This window comes from Periplaneta americana, chromosome 10, assembly GCF_040183065.1.
Source record: "Periplaneta americana isolate PAMFEO1 chromosome 10, P.americana_PAMFEO1_priV1, whole genome shotgun sequence".
Lineage (NCBI taxonomy): Eukaryota > Metazoa > Arthropoda > Insecta > Blattodea > Blattidae > Periplaneta > Periplaneta americana.
Window position 1 is genome coordinate 2691894 of NC_091126.1, and position 17261 is coordinate 2709154.

The following is a 17261-nucleotide window of genomic DNA, read 5'->3' on the forward strand; positions in this document are numbered from 1 at the left end:
ACAGGAAAACCATGTATTATGCCAAAACGATATTAACCATCACAGTAGCGTAAGTCGTTATGGCATTGGTTTATTGAACGAGTTGATAGTAGTAGTGCAAGGTTCGAATCTCCCACAGTCTTTTTTTTAATTACAAATTTGCCATCATAAATGTCTCGCAAAGCTATAATTATGTGGCGATATCTCATAGAATATGCCCAAACTCTAATAAATAATAAACCTCCCTCTCTCTTCTAAGCAATACTCCTGTCTGTTAATAAAACGTTCTGTCTCGTCATTACGCTTGAAGATGGCAGAGAGACAACAACTTATTGCCCTGGTTCACTTAGGTTATTCTGCGTCGATGGCAGCCAGAGGGATTGGCGTCTCATTGTCAACTGCTATGCGGTGGGCTAAATTGTTTATCGAGAATGGTGAAGCTGTAAATCGTCTCAATTCTGGTCAGCCACGCATCTTTACAAGGAAAGAGGTCGCCATGTTATTGAGTGAAGTTGAGAACCACCCCTTTAGAATTGCCTCTCAACTCAAAATGGCGTCCAACTTTTCTGGTTTCCCACACACCGTGAGGAGACGTTTTAGAGAGCATGACAAACAGTGTCATCGAGCTATGAGGAGAGAACATTTGACGATGGAGCATGCCATGGGCCATCTAGTCTAGCGTATGCTACTCTCCGACAGGACTTCAATTGGAGAAATGTAATTTTCTCCAACAGGCAATTGTCTCCAGTAGGAACGTATGGATGGCCAACAATATGAGGAATGCTTCGTGAGACAATTTCTCAGGTCGGGTCGCGTGAACGTCGTGTGTAGGGGGTGGATGTCATACGATGCGGCAGAATTTCTGGAATGCATCCACGGTCGGTTTACGGCAGAAGTCTATGAACACATTTTGGCAAATGTAATGATCCCTTCCACCCGAAAACGATATCCAGAAGGAACACTTTTCTTCCAGCAGGATAATCATCCATTACACACCCCCAATCGGATTCAAATATGGTTTATGAGGAGGTGTGATGTCGACCCGGTTGACTGGCCTCCAAAATCACCAGATATGAATCCTATTGAAAATTTATAGGCTACAGTCACACGGATCCTATGCTCTAATTGGGCAGAACAACCTCCCGTTCGGACATCTGACGAATTGTGGGACTGATTTCTAGATGCGTGGGAGGAGGTGGCCATGAATTTAGACCTGTTCCATAATCTTGTGGACTCCATGCCACGCAGAATGAGGGCAGTTGTTGACGCAGGTGGTTTGTGGACGAGATACTAGTCTCCACCACAGGCCTTTGTTTAGTTAATATGTTAACAAATTGTTTTTGTTTATTTAATTTTTTATGTTTGATATGCATCCGGTTTTTTAGGATGTGAAACAAGTATTTTTGTTTATACAGGCCAGGTCTCACCTATTAATAGCCCACAGGTGATGGGCAATAATATTTTTACAAGGCAGGCATAACGAAGTTTATTAACAAAGGCCATTTCACATTTAAACTAATAAATTAATTAAAATCTAAAATTAAAAGAAAAAAGTAATTTTACTGTAACAGGAGGTGAACTCACAACCTCGGGAACAGATGTCAGACATCTTACCACTGGGTCACACACTCATAAGGTTGAGTACATTGTAGACGGATGACTTTCAATGAAGAGACACCACAGCAATGCCTTGATGCGCAGTGTGTTTACACGAGTGAACCGCGCAATAGAACTTAGCATTTCTATTGATCAAGAGTCGGCCCATTCTTTTTGCCGTTAAGTGTACATCATTACGTAATACTAACCGCAAAAGCATGGAATGAATCCTTCGCATATGTTAGCATCATTATGAATCTTCGCCTGAGTCTGGTTCACTCTGTACTTGAAGGTATTGATAGTCTTCAACTTGTAAACTATGGCAACAAGACTAATATATTAACTGTATCTTGAAATCGCATGTAACAGCTGCCAGTTCAACAAACCTATGAGAATAGTGTCTTAATTGGGATAGAGTGTGGACCAATATTACAAATTGATACCTGTAAAATTAAAAACATCGTGGTTCAGAGTTGTTCATGACATACTGTATATCTGACGAATCTCCGAGATCACAAACTAACCTATGCTCTATATGTGTGCAGATAGATATTATCACTCATCATTCAACCGAATGCAACAAAGTGCAGGAAATTTGATACAAACTTCAACTTGTAACCAGTAAGTGTTCTAACATACCCCGCAAATCTATACAGCCTAGTATATTTATGCTAGCCGACTTTCAATTTTCACCATCCTAAAAACATAATGCAGATCTGGGCCATCAGTAATGTAGTATTTCAACTTATGGACCACAACAGAAAAATAGAACTGAAAGAATTCATGGAAATCTTAAAACGTTCTTGGTACAAAATTTATAATAACAAGCATGGGAGAAGACTTTATGGCAATTTACTGGATTTATATGAATGCGGTAAAATAAATTTGAAAACATAATATTCAGCTACCATTTTTAATGACAACTTTGTTTGTATTTACATTCGTTTATTTGTTCAGATATTATTTATGAAGTACTTATTTTCATTAATACTTTATGAATCACTGTTCTATTTTCTGGAATGTAAAATATTATTACCTAATTATGACGTATATTTCTACTTGTCTGAATGTGTGTTTGAAATATATTTTGCTTCACTATTGTGATGGGAACCTGTCTTATTTTGCCTTGAAATGAAATTTGTCATGCTTTAATTTTTTGACAATGCCATTACCGGTACTTATGTGATGTATTTTCACTTGTTTGGATTTGTTTGATGAAACTGTTTTGTTTGCTTTTATGATGACAATATAATTGAATTCTTAAGAAAAGTTATAATTTATCAATACAGTAATTTTGATACAGTATATTGTTTAATTTGTATTTATTCTTATCTAAATAAACTTACAGAGAGAAAAAAAGAAAAGTCTGTCCTAAATAGAAATCTGGGCAGCTATTGCATTTTAATCTGTTGAATTGTATTGATTTATTTATTTATTTGTTTGTTTGTTTCATTTTTTGTTTTATTTGTTTGATGTGATTGTTCAGCTATTCCTGAATTGTATTATTTGTTTTGTATGCTGTTTTATATTTTAGTTTTTTGACTGGAGCTGCAATTTTGTCTGTGTTGGTATCGTGATATGTTAATGTCATGTACAGACGTGGACAAATTATTAAACTAAAACGTTTTTCTTGGAAACATAATATAATTCGTCATATCAACTATCAGTATAATTCACAGAGTCTATATTGTTGTAAATATGATTGTTTACATCTTCTGATATATTTTTCCAATGGCTAAGTATATTCTTTCTGGCTATGTTGGTGCTACTAGTGTTTTAATTATATACTGCAGAAAGTCTGTTATCCTGTGGCCTGCAAGAAGACCAGACATGAACGAAATTGAAAATCTGTGATATATACTGAAGAAGAAAGTGAACAAAAAGAGGCTTACAACAAAGCATGGACTCATTTAAACACTGTCTGATATCTGGCTAAATGATGCTGATATTCAAAGAAAGTGTCAAACTTTGGTTTCCAGCATCCCTGACAAAATCAACGTGTTAATAAAGAATAAGGGAATGTTCACAAAATATTACTAACTTCAAGACTCAATTTTCTGTTCATTATATCTGTGCAAAATACATTTTTGTTCATCATTTGTACCGATAAATACAGCTTCGTTGCACATACAATTAATTTAGTCTAATAATTTGTCCACGTCTGTATTTCCGGTTATTCTCATGTGTTGTTTGTGTTGGTTTGTTGTGTTTTTGTTTTGTCTATTGTATTACGGTTATAACCATTGTCTTGTGCTATATATTCTATTGTATTTAGTTCTTCAATGTAGTTGTCGTTCTTTATTGGTATGTTAATTAACCATTTACGCACTGGCAGTTAATATATTATAGCTTAGCCAGAACATTAATAGTAATATTATGTATTATTTATAAAGTATGTTGGTATTCTTAAATTTTATGTAACATTAGACTTCATTAAACTAATTCAAAATAATTTTAAAATTTAAGTAAGTAATGTGTATTCAGAAATACATTAATCATATTATATAGCAGACAGAAATATTTTGCGATGTTCCTATCAGTCTTCATGGAAGATGATACATCATCACGGTTTTTGTTTGCTCTTCAGAAAGGTGATATACTGCTGAATGTAAATGGAACCAGTTTAATGGGCCTCACTCACACCCAGGCTGTTGCAACTCTTAAAGCGACTGTTGAAAGTACTCAAGTTTCACTGGGTGTTTTGGAGGGGCCAGAGACATCCCTTGGATCTCTCAACTTTATACCTTCGTGGCTATATTGGCAGAGATTACCACGGTAAGCCATAACACTTTATTTCGGAACTGGATGTTACAGGCTACAAAAAATACCGTATATTAGAACACTTAATGGAAATACTGGTACTCGTTAAACATAAGTCTGTGGTGAAAAGTCAAAACATGATATGTCAAAAGTTTCCATTTTTCAGCTTTTTACAGCAGTTGGTACTTCTTAACGAGCTTCACATCTTGCCAAAACATGATATGTCTGTCTCTATTAGTTAGAGAGTGGAAAATGTTAATATGTTTTCCAGAGACATTTTGCAATTAGCCAAAACTTGATATGTTGTCATATCATATTTTGACACAGTTTCCTTGATATGTGCAGCTCTGCAAGTTAATGTATGCAATATACGTTGGCAATAATATTTCTTAGGCTTAACCAATAATAAAATTCAAAGAGCGAGTGTATGCTTGTAGTGGTAATAATTTGAAATAATGAAGGCAGAACAAGAATGGTTCCAGTCAAAAATGACAATAGCAACTATTGAGTGAAGTGAAGGCGAGTAAATATCGCACCTCTAGAATAGCACTGTCGTAACTCCCAAAAATTGAATTTTGAGTTACAGGCAGTTTTGTAATCTGTCGTATCTGTAATTTCAAGTGCAAAGTCTGCAGGGTTCATACTAATACCGGTACTTGGTAATCCTGATTTTTCATATGATTTTGAAATGTGTATCTTGCATTTACTCATAACTAACTTTTGACAGTTACAACAGTATTATTTGAAGGTTGCGATATAATTTAGTTCTATTACTTACTTATACATAGTAAGGTAGAAGCATTCTTAAGATAATTATTCTTCCTTCTAGATTTCTTTGATTCCAGTTAAAAATAGAAGCATTCCAAAGATGAATATGATGAATGTAATCGACCACGTTTCTGTAAATATTCCAAGGCAAATTAATAACATGTCTCAGTATATGCAATATGGAAGTATGAGCGTACGACCTTTAAATGAGCTTCGACTGATTTTTTTGAGCTCTTGAAAAAAATTGATTTGTTTTCTTTTTTGTCACCTTATTGTGTTTTCGGGCTCTGAAAGACGTAAAGTTTATTTTAAATGGACAATAATTCTGAGAATAAAGTCCAGAGAGAAAAACCCGTATCCCATATCCTACATAAATGGTAATGGTAGATTCTGAATAATGAGACTTTGCTGAAGTATTTAACATCTAGAAGAAAAAGTGTGAAGGAATGAGCCATTCAAGAGTAACTGTTTCATTAGAAACTTGCAAAATTGAAGATGAAAGTGTGTACTGGCATTCTGTTACAGATGCGAAAAGAAGAAATTAAATCATGACCAAGATTGAAGAATTTAGTACATGGAGCAAAGGGTAAACACAGGAAAAATCATAGGAAAGATTTTTTTATTGATTGAACCTGAAGATCATTGTGTAACTGATTGTTTCTTATGCACAAAGGTGCATTAACGGTTGATCATTAATTTAGTTGACAATTAGTCCAGACAATTTGCATTTTGTCCTGGGCAAAATTGCTTCAGAAGGTTTCTAACCAGTTTACAACTCAAGAATCCGTCCTGGATAACATATAAAAAATCGGAACATGGAAACACCCTCAAAAATTGATTTCGTAATGACGCACGGGATGTTTCCTATTAAATGCAAGACAAAACTAATGCAAGCTACGCTCTGTAGAGAGAGATGATGCTTTTATTTACAGTTAAATATGTCTTTGCCAGATTAACCAGAGTGTCGGATTACTGTGAGTGCTTCAAAAGTAATTAAATTAGATGTCATAAGCTGCACGAACTACTCCACTTGCACTAGAACATTCCACACATGGTCGGTACAGTATATAAGCATATACCGGTATACATGTATAAGTAATATATTTTTATTATTTATTTTATTGGGTTATTTTACAATGTTGTATCAACATCTCATGTTATTTAGCGTCTGAATGAAATGAAAGTGATAACGCCGGTGAAATGAGTCCGGGGTCCGGCACAGAAAGTTACCCAGCATTTGCTCGTATTGGGTTGAGGGAAAGAACCTCAACCAGGTAACTTGCCCCGAGCCTATTTCACCACCTCTGCATGAGAGAATATGTGAGATGGATTATATTGTGACCTGGTATTCCTGAAGCTGCACACTGACACAGATAGAATAAGGTTAAGTAGTGATTCACTATGCTGAGTGTTATGTGTCGGTTTGAGGGGAAGTACAGTCATATTACTTACACGATTGGAAAATTGTCAGTAGTTGTCTAGTAAAATAATCTTCAGTTGTAATGAGATTTATTTTGATGTCACCCATCATTACAACATGTTCATAATTAGGAAGAACATTGACTAAAGCTGCTTCAATAAAGTGAGGGGGTTGGTAGACTACACAAATAAGATAGATTGATTTCTACTAATAACATTAGGTCTGACCTAACATATGCTGCTATGCCACCTCCTCGCCTGTGTAACTGGTGAACAGTAGCAGAAGTTAAGGACGTTTTAAGCCAGAATTCAGATATTAGTATAACATGGGTATTCAAAGGTGAAAATATTGCATGACTTTCATCAAGCTTTTAGTATTAACTTGAACAATTTTAAGAGAGTGAGGGTATTCAGAGAAAGCTGTTTTTAGGACATACAGAGGTTCGGGTCTATGCCAGAGTCTGTTGAATGTGTTAATGTTGTCAACTTAACCCCAGTGCTGCAGTTTACTAAAAGTAAGAAATTATAATTATGATTATGTAACTAAACGAGAAACTGGTAAAGTAGATTTAATAGCACTATATATAAACAGTTAAGAGATAAAAGAAAATAATTACAAAGGTACAATAAGTTGTAATAAGAATGACTGTTTCAAAGTTTATGTGACACGCTTTAAACCAGGGTTTAAGCTAGAAAATAAATAAATGTCGCAAAAATGCGCAAATGAAAAATTATACATGTGCAAATTGCGAAAGCTTGTGTAGCATTGTAAATAAATCGTACAGAAAGATAAGACATACAGAAACAATATATATAATTTGCTACTTGACGTTTTATTACTTTCAATTCATCTTATCATTCTCTAGACCTACGTTTAGAATCAATTACTGCTGAATGTACATCACATTACAATACATCTATTTTTATAAGCACTCCAAACATTGAAAGCACTTGAGAAATCAGATTCTTTGTGGGTATGTCCCTGAAGATTTATTGTTAGCATAGTGCTAACTCTTTTTACTGGAACGTGGTTTTCAGTTTCAGTTTTAACAACATTTTTTGTAATTGGTTATTTTACATCGCTTTTTCAACTTCTATGGTTATATAACAACATTCATGCAACTAAATTGTCTCTCACGATCTATTCTACAGCATGCAATTGAATTGTTGTATAACTAAATGAATTACAGGAAATTGTTCATTTAAGGGGAACATGTACAATTTAGCGAAATTTGTTCTTTTCACACCTCGGCTACTGTGAAAGCTAAATGAACATAACTTTTCATGCTTAATTTAGGCCTAGCTACATACATTGCACTTTATAAAACACTATTCAGAATAGCTAATAATTACCTGTAAAAATAATATCAAATTTGCATAATTTTTTACAGTTGTAAAGAATTTACATAATAAAATATACAATTAATTAAATATCTGCATGATTATTTTACTGAAATGTATTAAATTCTTACATCAACAACATAGTCTAGGATCTTTTACGTATTCCTTCAAGAAATATATTTTTTTTTTAAATATTAAATTTTCTAAAATTTTTGGTTAAGAAAAAATATTTCCTGAAGGAATATGTAAAAGATCCTAGACTATGTTGTTGATGTAGGAATTTAATAGATTTCAGTAAAATAATCATGCAGATATTTAATTAATTGTATATTTTATTATGCAAATACTTAACTGTTGTAAAAATGTATGCAAATTTGATATTATTTTTACAGGTAATTATTTTAATATTCTGAAGTGCTTTATAAAGTGTAATATATGTACCGTATATTAAGCATGAAAAGTTTTGTTCATTTAGCTTTAGCTTTTATAGTATACATCTTGATGTACAGTAGCTAAGATTAAAAAAAATGAATTTCACTAAATTTTTGCAGGCCAGTGGTGTACCTCCCCCCTTAACTTCTAAACATATATGAATGAATTGTGTCAACTGTTTGAAATCCATTCTTGAACATCTATTCTCAGTACTTTCATTCCATTAACATGTGATATGAATCTATAGATTCTCCGAAACTAGTTATAGTTCGTACACATCTCTGATTTCATTTTCTCTATAATCGTTTTCGTTTCTGATGTTATTTCCAGCCCATGTGGTTGTCGCATTTTTGCACATTTACATTGAAAGTTTGTCGCATTTTTAGAAGTTGAGCAGCAAAATGCGACAAATGCGAGTGTGGCTTAAACTCTGCTTTAAACTATAGGCTATCACCAACACATGTAGGATATGATTTGTTTCTTATGTTTATATTTGCATATCTTGTTGTTTCAGACATTCTTATTATGGAATGTTTGCATGTAGACATGTACTTGTGTACAAGATAAGGCAGCACAGAGCATGCACTATGGTGCACCGTAGCTTCTGGCTGCACGACGGTGCATTTGATGTTGCTCTGAATACCCTTTACCCATTTCAGTGAGTGCTGATGAGCACTGAGATAAGGTGTGTACCAATTTTCCTGATTTTTCTGAAGATATTTCGGGACACCAATTTGTCCCGGATTTTGCCAAAATTTAGATTTGCCATAGTAATATGTTTAAGTGATGTGAATTGGAAAGTTGGGAATATAGTCAGTCAGTTGCCACTGCTGGTGTTGGCATCATATCTCATTCACTTCACTCATGTTCAATTCAATGGAAGGAGCAAGCAGTGCCAGTATTTCAACGCACTTTGATTGGGCTGGAAGATATGTCATGGCTAAATGACTAGTGTGTCATTCCGCATGGTATAGTAGCCTGACGTCATAAGACTCATGACAATTAGCCATCATTCTAAGAAAACATCTACCAGTAGATTCAATAATTACACTAACAAAGCAGAGAAGCCAACAAAAATGCAGTAAAAGTTCCCTACAGTCTCAAGAAAACTGGAGAAACACAACTGGAAACCAGAAAACAAGCAATTGACGAAGTTTCATCCCTTCTTAAAAAGGCCCAACTAGATCCGGCTCTGAGAAGAATAGAAAACTATATACAATCATCACTCATCCTCCAGAGACAAAGGACAAACAAACCTTGTTTGATGCTAGAAGCACATAGCACGAAGAGACATCTCCAAGACAGATCTAAATCTGTCTACACAGAAAAGGAAAGCATATAAAAAAATTCTAAAGACCAAGGAAACTATTTTCTTAGAAGGTAAAGGAAAATTCTAAGCTTAAGAAGGCGCTAACAGAGTCCTTTCTTGCCCTTGCCCTTAGAAGGAAGTTGATCAGCACTGTCATGGAGATCGCAATGGAATCTTGGGAAAACACTTTTCCCTTCTTCTCATCGGAAGTAACCTAATCACCGCGACAATCATACGACATACAGCTGATAAGGATAGCGGAAATAAGAACAGCCATCCTCAAGATGAAAGACAAAAAAAAAAAAAAGAAAACAACAGGATCGGATGGAATTTGTAATGAAAATCAGAAGGATACAGCAGTACAACTGAGTCCGTTCTGGACTGATGTATTCAACAAATGCAGTCGATTTTAATATGTATAATATGTTTTTTTGTGTGTGGTTTTTATCTCGATTCTGTTTATTTTTATTGTGTATTTATATTTCTCACGTAATTTTATATAAGAATTTAACCATTCATTTATTATCCCTTTTTGCGAGGTGCTCTGGTTTTAGAATTTGAAAATCCTGTCACCTTAGTATAAGATGACTTGAATAATGCGCACATCACGCCGAAACTAAGCATAAAGGTATAGTACCTTTTTAAGTTTAATACAGTACATAATTAGAAGTTGTTAGTTTAACAATTTTTAACCTATTATTATATTAACAAATGTTGTAATGTAATTTTATCTTCACAAAGGAAGTGGCGAAAGAATGAAACAAGCACAGAAAGTGTGAATAGGCTCTTAAATGAGCATCGAGTTAGGAAAAGGCACTAACCATGGAAATAGGCAGATATAGCCACTATAAAATTAATTCATTTAGTTCCTCTTAACTATTAAAAAGCCTACGATTTTTAATTCAGGAATAAAGTAGGCAACTAGACAAATGCAGCTACAGTCTCTTGTAACTTTGATCTGCCAGTAGCCAGATTCGAGATGTGGTCAATGTGTTACAGACTCTTGTTGTTTACTTTGTATTAGAATGTGTTTTAGATATTCTGTCAGAAATGTTTGAATGTATCTCGGCAAGTTCTTGTACATTTTCATGTCATTTGGTTTCTGCTGTATATTGCTTTTGTCAGAAGGAAGCCAGTTGTTGATCCATGTGTTTTTGAAAATGCAGAAAGTAGAGAAAGTTACTAGTACTTTGTCTTCTTTCCTCAGGTGCCTTCAGTTTCCCAAAACTGTGATTTTGCATCGAAGTCCTGGCGCAAGTCTCGGCTTCAGCATTGTGGGTGGGGAGGATCCTGTCCGAGGACCAGAAGCCATCCACATACTGTTTGTTGTACAAGACTCTCCAGCAGCTAAACATGGCAAACTCAGGTGATCGATCAGTGACATCTATATTGAAAATAAATTAGTGATAGAATTTAATTTTGTTATAGAAATGCACACTTCACTTGATGATATAAAAACACTGATTCCCCACGCAAATTGTATCTTGCTCTCTTGCATACATGAAACAACTTCCGGCCATTTTCAGTGTACTTCTTTTACTATGTGGCAATATTAATAGTGAAATTTTGCTTATTGGATTTGTTTACTACCTCTTGAGGATTGCATTACAATATCAAGATTTTCACTTTTCTGTACATGATTTATTTTTAATTTTGGATCACTGTATCCGGTTATGCATGTATACATGATAGTGAAGTGTTATTTCTTAAAGAGTAATTAAAAGAGAAAATTAATAGCTGAGCTGTAACCTTGTCTGAAAATTGTTCAAACTCTACATGCACTTTGAAATATAGAATGTCCCGTAGGTACAGGTACTTTTTCATAGGAGTACCGGTAAATATTACGGAAACAACTAATGTTCAAATTGATGCCTTTTTGCCTTTTCTGTTGCTTGTACACATTGATACTATGCACATCGCACAGTTTAAGTACCGTACCAGGCATGATGTCTCCGTAGTAATGTTTTCCTTGTGAAATATACAGAGTAATTCACGAAGTTCTCCCCCAGTTTATGGAGATAATTCCTGAGAAACAAAAAAATGTAAATCAATGAATGGGATCACATTCATAATTACGGAGTTACAGGAATTTGAAAACGACAGAAAAAAAAATTGTATTTCAGAATTTCACTAACAAAAATGCAAAAAATAATTGAAATGCAAACAATTGATTATTTATGTATCAGTCTATTTCATTTAGAGTGGATTTAAATCACATTTTCGAAAACGCCTCCCTGAATCTTATGGAAACAGTCTGCACGGGTGTGAACTGCATTTAAAGACATGCATTTTACCCTTAAGTACTTCGTATTCTTGTTTATTTAAATTCAATCGTTAAACTTTTCATTAGGTATATAGGTACGAAAAAATCTTCACAACATTTGAAATAACATAAGTGAAACAATAATCTTATGCTGAAGCAGTGTTGTTTTATAATTCAAACAAAAATTTAATATGATCTTCATATTATAATACGTACACTTAACGGCAAAAAGAATGGGCTGCCAACAATTTCGTAAGTTCCAGATACATAACATTGCGCATGCTCGTCTCGTCAAAGCCGTAGTTCACCAGGTAACACATAATTAAACCATTTAAATTTGCTGCATTTTGTTTAAGAGTCTAAAATATGTTATGAAATCGAATGGAGAGTTAATTCTAGATACATCAGAGCCTCTGAAGAGTGAAATAATAATAAAATTGATAAATACAAAATCACCCGAAGCGAATATGAAAAGGAAAGGTACGTATTATGCCAAAACGATATTAACAGTCACAGTAGCGTAAGTCGTTACGGCTTTGGTCTACTGAACAAATAGATGGTAGTAGCTCAAGATTCGAATCTCCCCAATCTTCTTTTTTTTTAAATTACAAATTTGATATAATATATGTCTCGCAAAGCTATATTTATGTCGCGACATCTCTTAGAATATGTCCAAACTCTAATAAATAATAAACCTCCCTCTCTCTTTCAAGCAATACTCCTGTCTGTTAATAAAACGTTCTGTCTCGTCATTACGATGAAAGATGGCAGAGAGACAACTCTGTCAACAAGACCCTGGTTTGCGTAGGTTATTCTGCATCGATGGCGGTGAGAGAGATTGGAGTCCCATTGTGAACTGCTAAGCGGTGGGCTAAATTTTTTATTGAGAATGGTGAAGTTATGAATCATCCCATTCCTGGTCGGCCGCGCATCTCTAGAAGGGAAGAGGATGCCATGTTACTGAGAGACGTTGAGAACCACCCCTTTAGAACTGCCTTTCAACTCAAGATGGCGTCCAACTTTCCAGGTTTCCTACACACCATGAGGAGACGTTTTAGAGAGCGTAGCATATGGTGTCGTCGAACTGTGAGAAGAGAAAATTTGACGATGGAGCATGCGTGGACGTTCTAGCGTATGCTACTCTCTGACAGGACTTTGATTGGAGAAATGTCATTTTCTCTGACGAGGTAATTGTCTCCAGTTGCAACGATAGTCCTGCCCTAATTTATCGTATGGATGGCCACTGATATGATGAACGCTTCATGGGACGACTTAACAGGTCGGGTTACGTAAGCGTCGCATGTTAGGAGTAGATGTCATACGATGGGGCAGGACTTCTGGAACGCATTCACGGTTGGTTTACAGCAGAAGTCTACGAACACATTTAGGCAAATATAATGATCCCTTCTGCCCGAGATCAATATCCAGAAGGAACACTTTTCTTCCAGCAGGATAATCACCTGATACACACCACCAACCGAATTCAAAGATGGTTTATGAATCATCAGATATGAATCTGATCAGATATGAATCCGATTGAAAATTTGTGGTATACAGTCAAACGGATCCTACGCTCTAATTGGGCAGAACAACCACCCGTTCGGACAACTGTCGAATTGTGGGACAGAGTTCTAGATGCGTGGAAGGAGGTGACCATGAATTTAACCTGTTCCATAACCTTGTGGACTCCATGCCGCGCAGAATGAGGGCAGTTGTTGACGCAGGCGGTTTGTGGACGAGATACTAGTTCCCATCACAGGCCTTTTTTTGTCAATTTATTAACAAATAGTTTTTTTGTTTATTTAATTATTTATTTATGTTTGATATGCGTCCGGTTTTTTAGGATGTGAAACAAATATTTTTATTTTATTCAGGCTGGATCTCGCCTATTAATAGTCCACAAATGATGTGCAATAATATTTTTACAAGGCAGGCATAATGAAGTTCATGAACAAATGTCATTTCACATTTAAACTAATAAAGTAATTAAAAACTAAAATAAAAAAAATAATTTTACCATACTGGGAGGCGAACTCACAACCTCTGGTACGAATGTCAAACATCCTACCACTGGGCCACAGATTGCTCGTAAGGTATCTACATTCTAGACGGACGACTTTCAATGAAGAGTCACCACAGCAGTGCCTTGAAGTCCAGTTCGTTTACACGAGTGAACCGCGCGATAGAACGTAGCATTTCTATCGACCAAGAGTCGGCCCATTCTCTTTGCCGTTAAATGTACATATCAGCCACAACCTCAATCAGAGATTAGTGAGGTATACAGTATAAAATTGAGTTGCTCTTTCTGGTGTCACCATACTACTACTGAGAGTGATGCTATACCTGCCCATAATCACGGAGATTTTCTGTGGACCCAGTGTATAATACAGAGACAGTGTAGGTACTGTACACATTACTGTGGCCCACTAAAGTTGTTCCTTCGGTTCCTTTCCTCTCCTTTCCGATTAATTTCGAGTTGTTGTACATAATCGTAGTGTACCTCTGGTCCATCAGTGTCCCTAGGTACAATAGTCTCTTAAAATTTAGTTTTGTTTTAGATTTTCAAAATGACAAGGTGTACTGATCAGGAAAATGATCACATTCTAATAAAAAAAAGAAAGTAAAAATGTTATGGCGAGATATCAATTTATTTTGAAATCAGTAATATGCTACAATTTGTGGAAATCTTCTGTTTATCTTGCTTAGTGAAATGTTATACTAACTTTGTGGGAAAAACATGCAATTATGAGCCGAAATTCTGGTATTAGTTGTCGAAATTTCTGAAAAATTTACTGTAAGAGTGTCATGATAAATCTCTAAGAAGAAAAGTCATATGGAACGTGTTTTTACTGTATAATGAAAATTGCGCTACTTTTTATTTATATTCAGACTATCATAACCTAAATTGATGAAATCCCTACAGTTTTAAATAAATGAAAAAAATACGCATTCCCTATTCCTTTGCAGAATATTTGCCAGGGTAGGATAATTGAGGGGCTCACAACCAGAGTGGACCAAGTCCACCAGTGATCAGTTTGTAGATTAATACAATCTCGGATGAAGAAAACTTAGATTTATTCATTGCCATAACAAACAAAGTCCATAACTCATTTGTTACTCCACAGAGGGCAGCATTTCCTATGGAAGGTGAAGGTTGCTAAGCGTGAGCCAGGAACTTTGACTCAATATCTCAGAACTATTCCAGATAGACCTGGTCCACTCTGGTTGTGAACCCCTCAATTATGAATTAATTTTTACTTTATATGATTATTCCCGATCACTTATTTATTCCTATTTATAAATGTATGTATGACTTTTGTTTTATATTTCAGAATCATACATTTCATTTTATCGATTTTCTTTTCAGAAACGTAATAATTGATATGCATAGGTGGTGTGTGTGTGTGTGTGTATGTGTGTGCGCGTGCGTGCGCGTTTTTTACGACGCTTTATCAACTATCAAGGTTATCTAGCATCTGAATGAGATGAAGGTGATAATGCCAGCAAAATAAGTGCAGGGTCCCAGCATTTTCTCTCAATGGTGCATAAGTGAAGTATAGTAAAGAGTTCTGTAATTAACAGGGAATCATAAATGTTTTTTTAGTTTCCAGTCATATATCAATGAAAAATATCTACGTAGATACACACCTTCCAATTAATTGTGGCTGTTATATGTACCGTTTGTTATTTTTTGTATGTTCTGTTTCATGTTACTTGAATGACAGGTGTGGAGATCGACTGCTGGCAGTGGATGGACACAGTTTAGAGAATGTGAAGCACTCGACTGCTGTGGCAATGCTGAAGCAAACAGGCAGCAGAGTGACCCTAGAGGTGGTGTCTTGGCTTGGGACAGAACTGTAGATAAAGAAACTTACTCATCCTCACATTTTTGGTGCAGATGAACTTTTTCATATGACTGCGAACTGATAAACTGACAAAAGGAAAAGGAACATAGTGAAATTTTTTTTATTGTTTTCAAGAGAAAAAGGTATGGTTTCAAATTTTCACTGTTAAAATTACTGAAAGGAAAACTCCTGTGCCAATCTCCATTGTGGCAGCTTGTATGAAGTGCCGTTATCTGTAATATTATGCCTTGGTGGCTGTATTTGTTCTCCATTCTTCAAATAAAACTTTGAGTGTATATGTTGTATTAGTTTATTACAATTCCATTAGCCACTTGTCCACAAGTTTGAAAGTTTCGGTTTCTTTACAGGTAGAAAATGCAATAACACTGCTGTGTTACTCCCTAAAATAAGAGTTACAAATGTACAACGTGCATATCTTTTATATGCCTTCAATATCAAGTTAAAATATTTAATATATTAATCAGTGGTGTATCCAGACATTGTAAATTTGGAATGTTGACCTGATTTTTTAGAGCTTTCTTCTTTCTTCTTGTGTATGTACCACCAGAGCCTTGATCGATCAATCGATTGATAGATTGGTTGATTGGGTGATTGATTAATTGATTGATTGAGAGAGAGAGAGGAAGGAGGAAAGGAAGAGAGAGAGCGGGAGGGATGTGTGTGCGTGCATGTAGGCTATCGTATTTCCAAAATTCTGTGGTTAAAATATTGTTTGTGAAAGACAAATAGTTGTATGCATGCCCTGTTCTTTATTTACATGCTACGAATTTCAGTGCAGATACGAAATTTCATGTAAACAAAATGATGGAGAGAACTATAAAAATTTATTTAGTCTTCTTAAGGCAGCTCTCACACCAGAGCAATATGCAACAGGCAATATTATTCTGACAACATGCGATTAGCAATCTAGTCCAAGTTTGCTGTTCTGTAGTAAAAATTAAGATGATGAGGTTCTCTTGCACTGATGGCTATTGGAAAGAAGAAAAAGGCAAAGGCTCTGAGTACAGTCCAAGTGCACATCTTAGAAAGTTAAAAAATTGCTGCTGAATGTGCTCAGACAATTTTCAAGTTCTTTTAAATTTAGTTACATCAGAAATCACAAAAGATACTCCCATATATGACATGAGGCACATGGAGACATGGAGGTAGAGCTCCATGCACTCTTTGATCTCTGCAACAGAATGAGGTGGTGTGGTCGGCACCACGTTCCAACCACCGTTTTACTCTCAGGAAAGACCCGGTACTCAATTTGATAGGAAGCTGAGTGAAATTCTGGGCTATTCTGGAACTTAGTCACGAGAAAATACCGTTACTGCCCAGGATCGAACTCCGGACCTTTCAGAGATATCACAAAGACAAAATGAGACACAAATTACAGGAAGGCCTCACCCCAACAGAGAAATTATTGATTGTACTCAAGTAATTTTTTATTATTAATTTGTTTATAAAAAAAGTTACATTATTTGCATTGTCCTTGTGATTACAAACTTGCAGAAAAGTTATGAACATTGTTCTTTGTATTGTGACT

General features: G+C 35.3%; 1 protein-coding gene across 8 annotated transcripts in view; it reads left to right on the forward strand.

The window, feature by feature from the left end:
- The window catches only part of LOC138707383 (ligand of Numb protein X 2-like), a 474351-nt gene extending 458343 nt beyond the window's left edge, over positions 1-16008 (forward strand). For all 8 annotated transcript variants that reach the window (XM_069836718.1, XM_069836720.1, XM_069836722.1 and 5 more), the window contains 3 exons: positions 4163-4350; positions 10812-10970; positions 15593-16008. In XM_069836718.1, the coding sequence (XP_069692819.1) occupies positions 4163-4350; positions 10812-10970; positions 15593-15728 (483 nt within the window). In that variant the 3' untranslated portion in view covers positions 15729-16008. The remainder of the gene's footprint in view (positions 1-4162; positions 4351-10811; positions 10971-15592) is intronic.
- The last annotated feature ends 1253 nt before the right edge of the window (positions 16009-17261 follow it).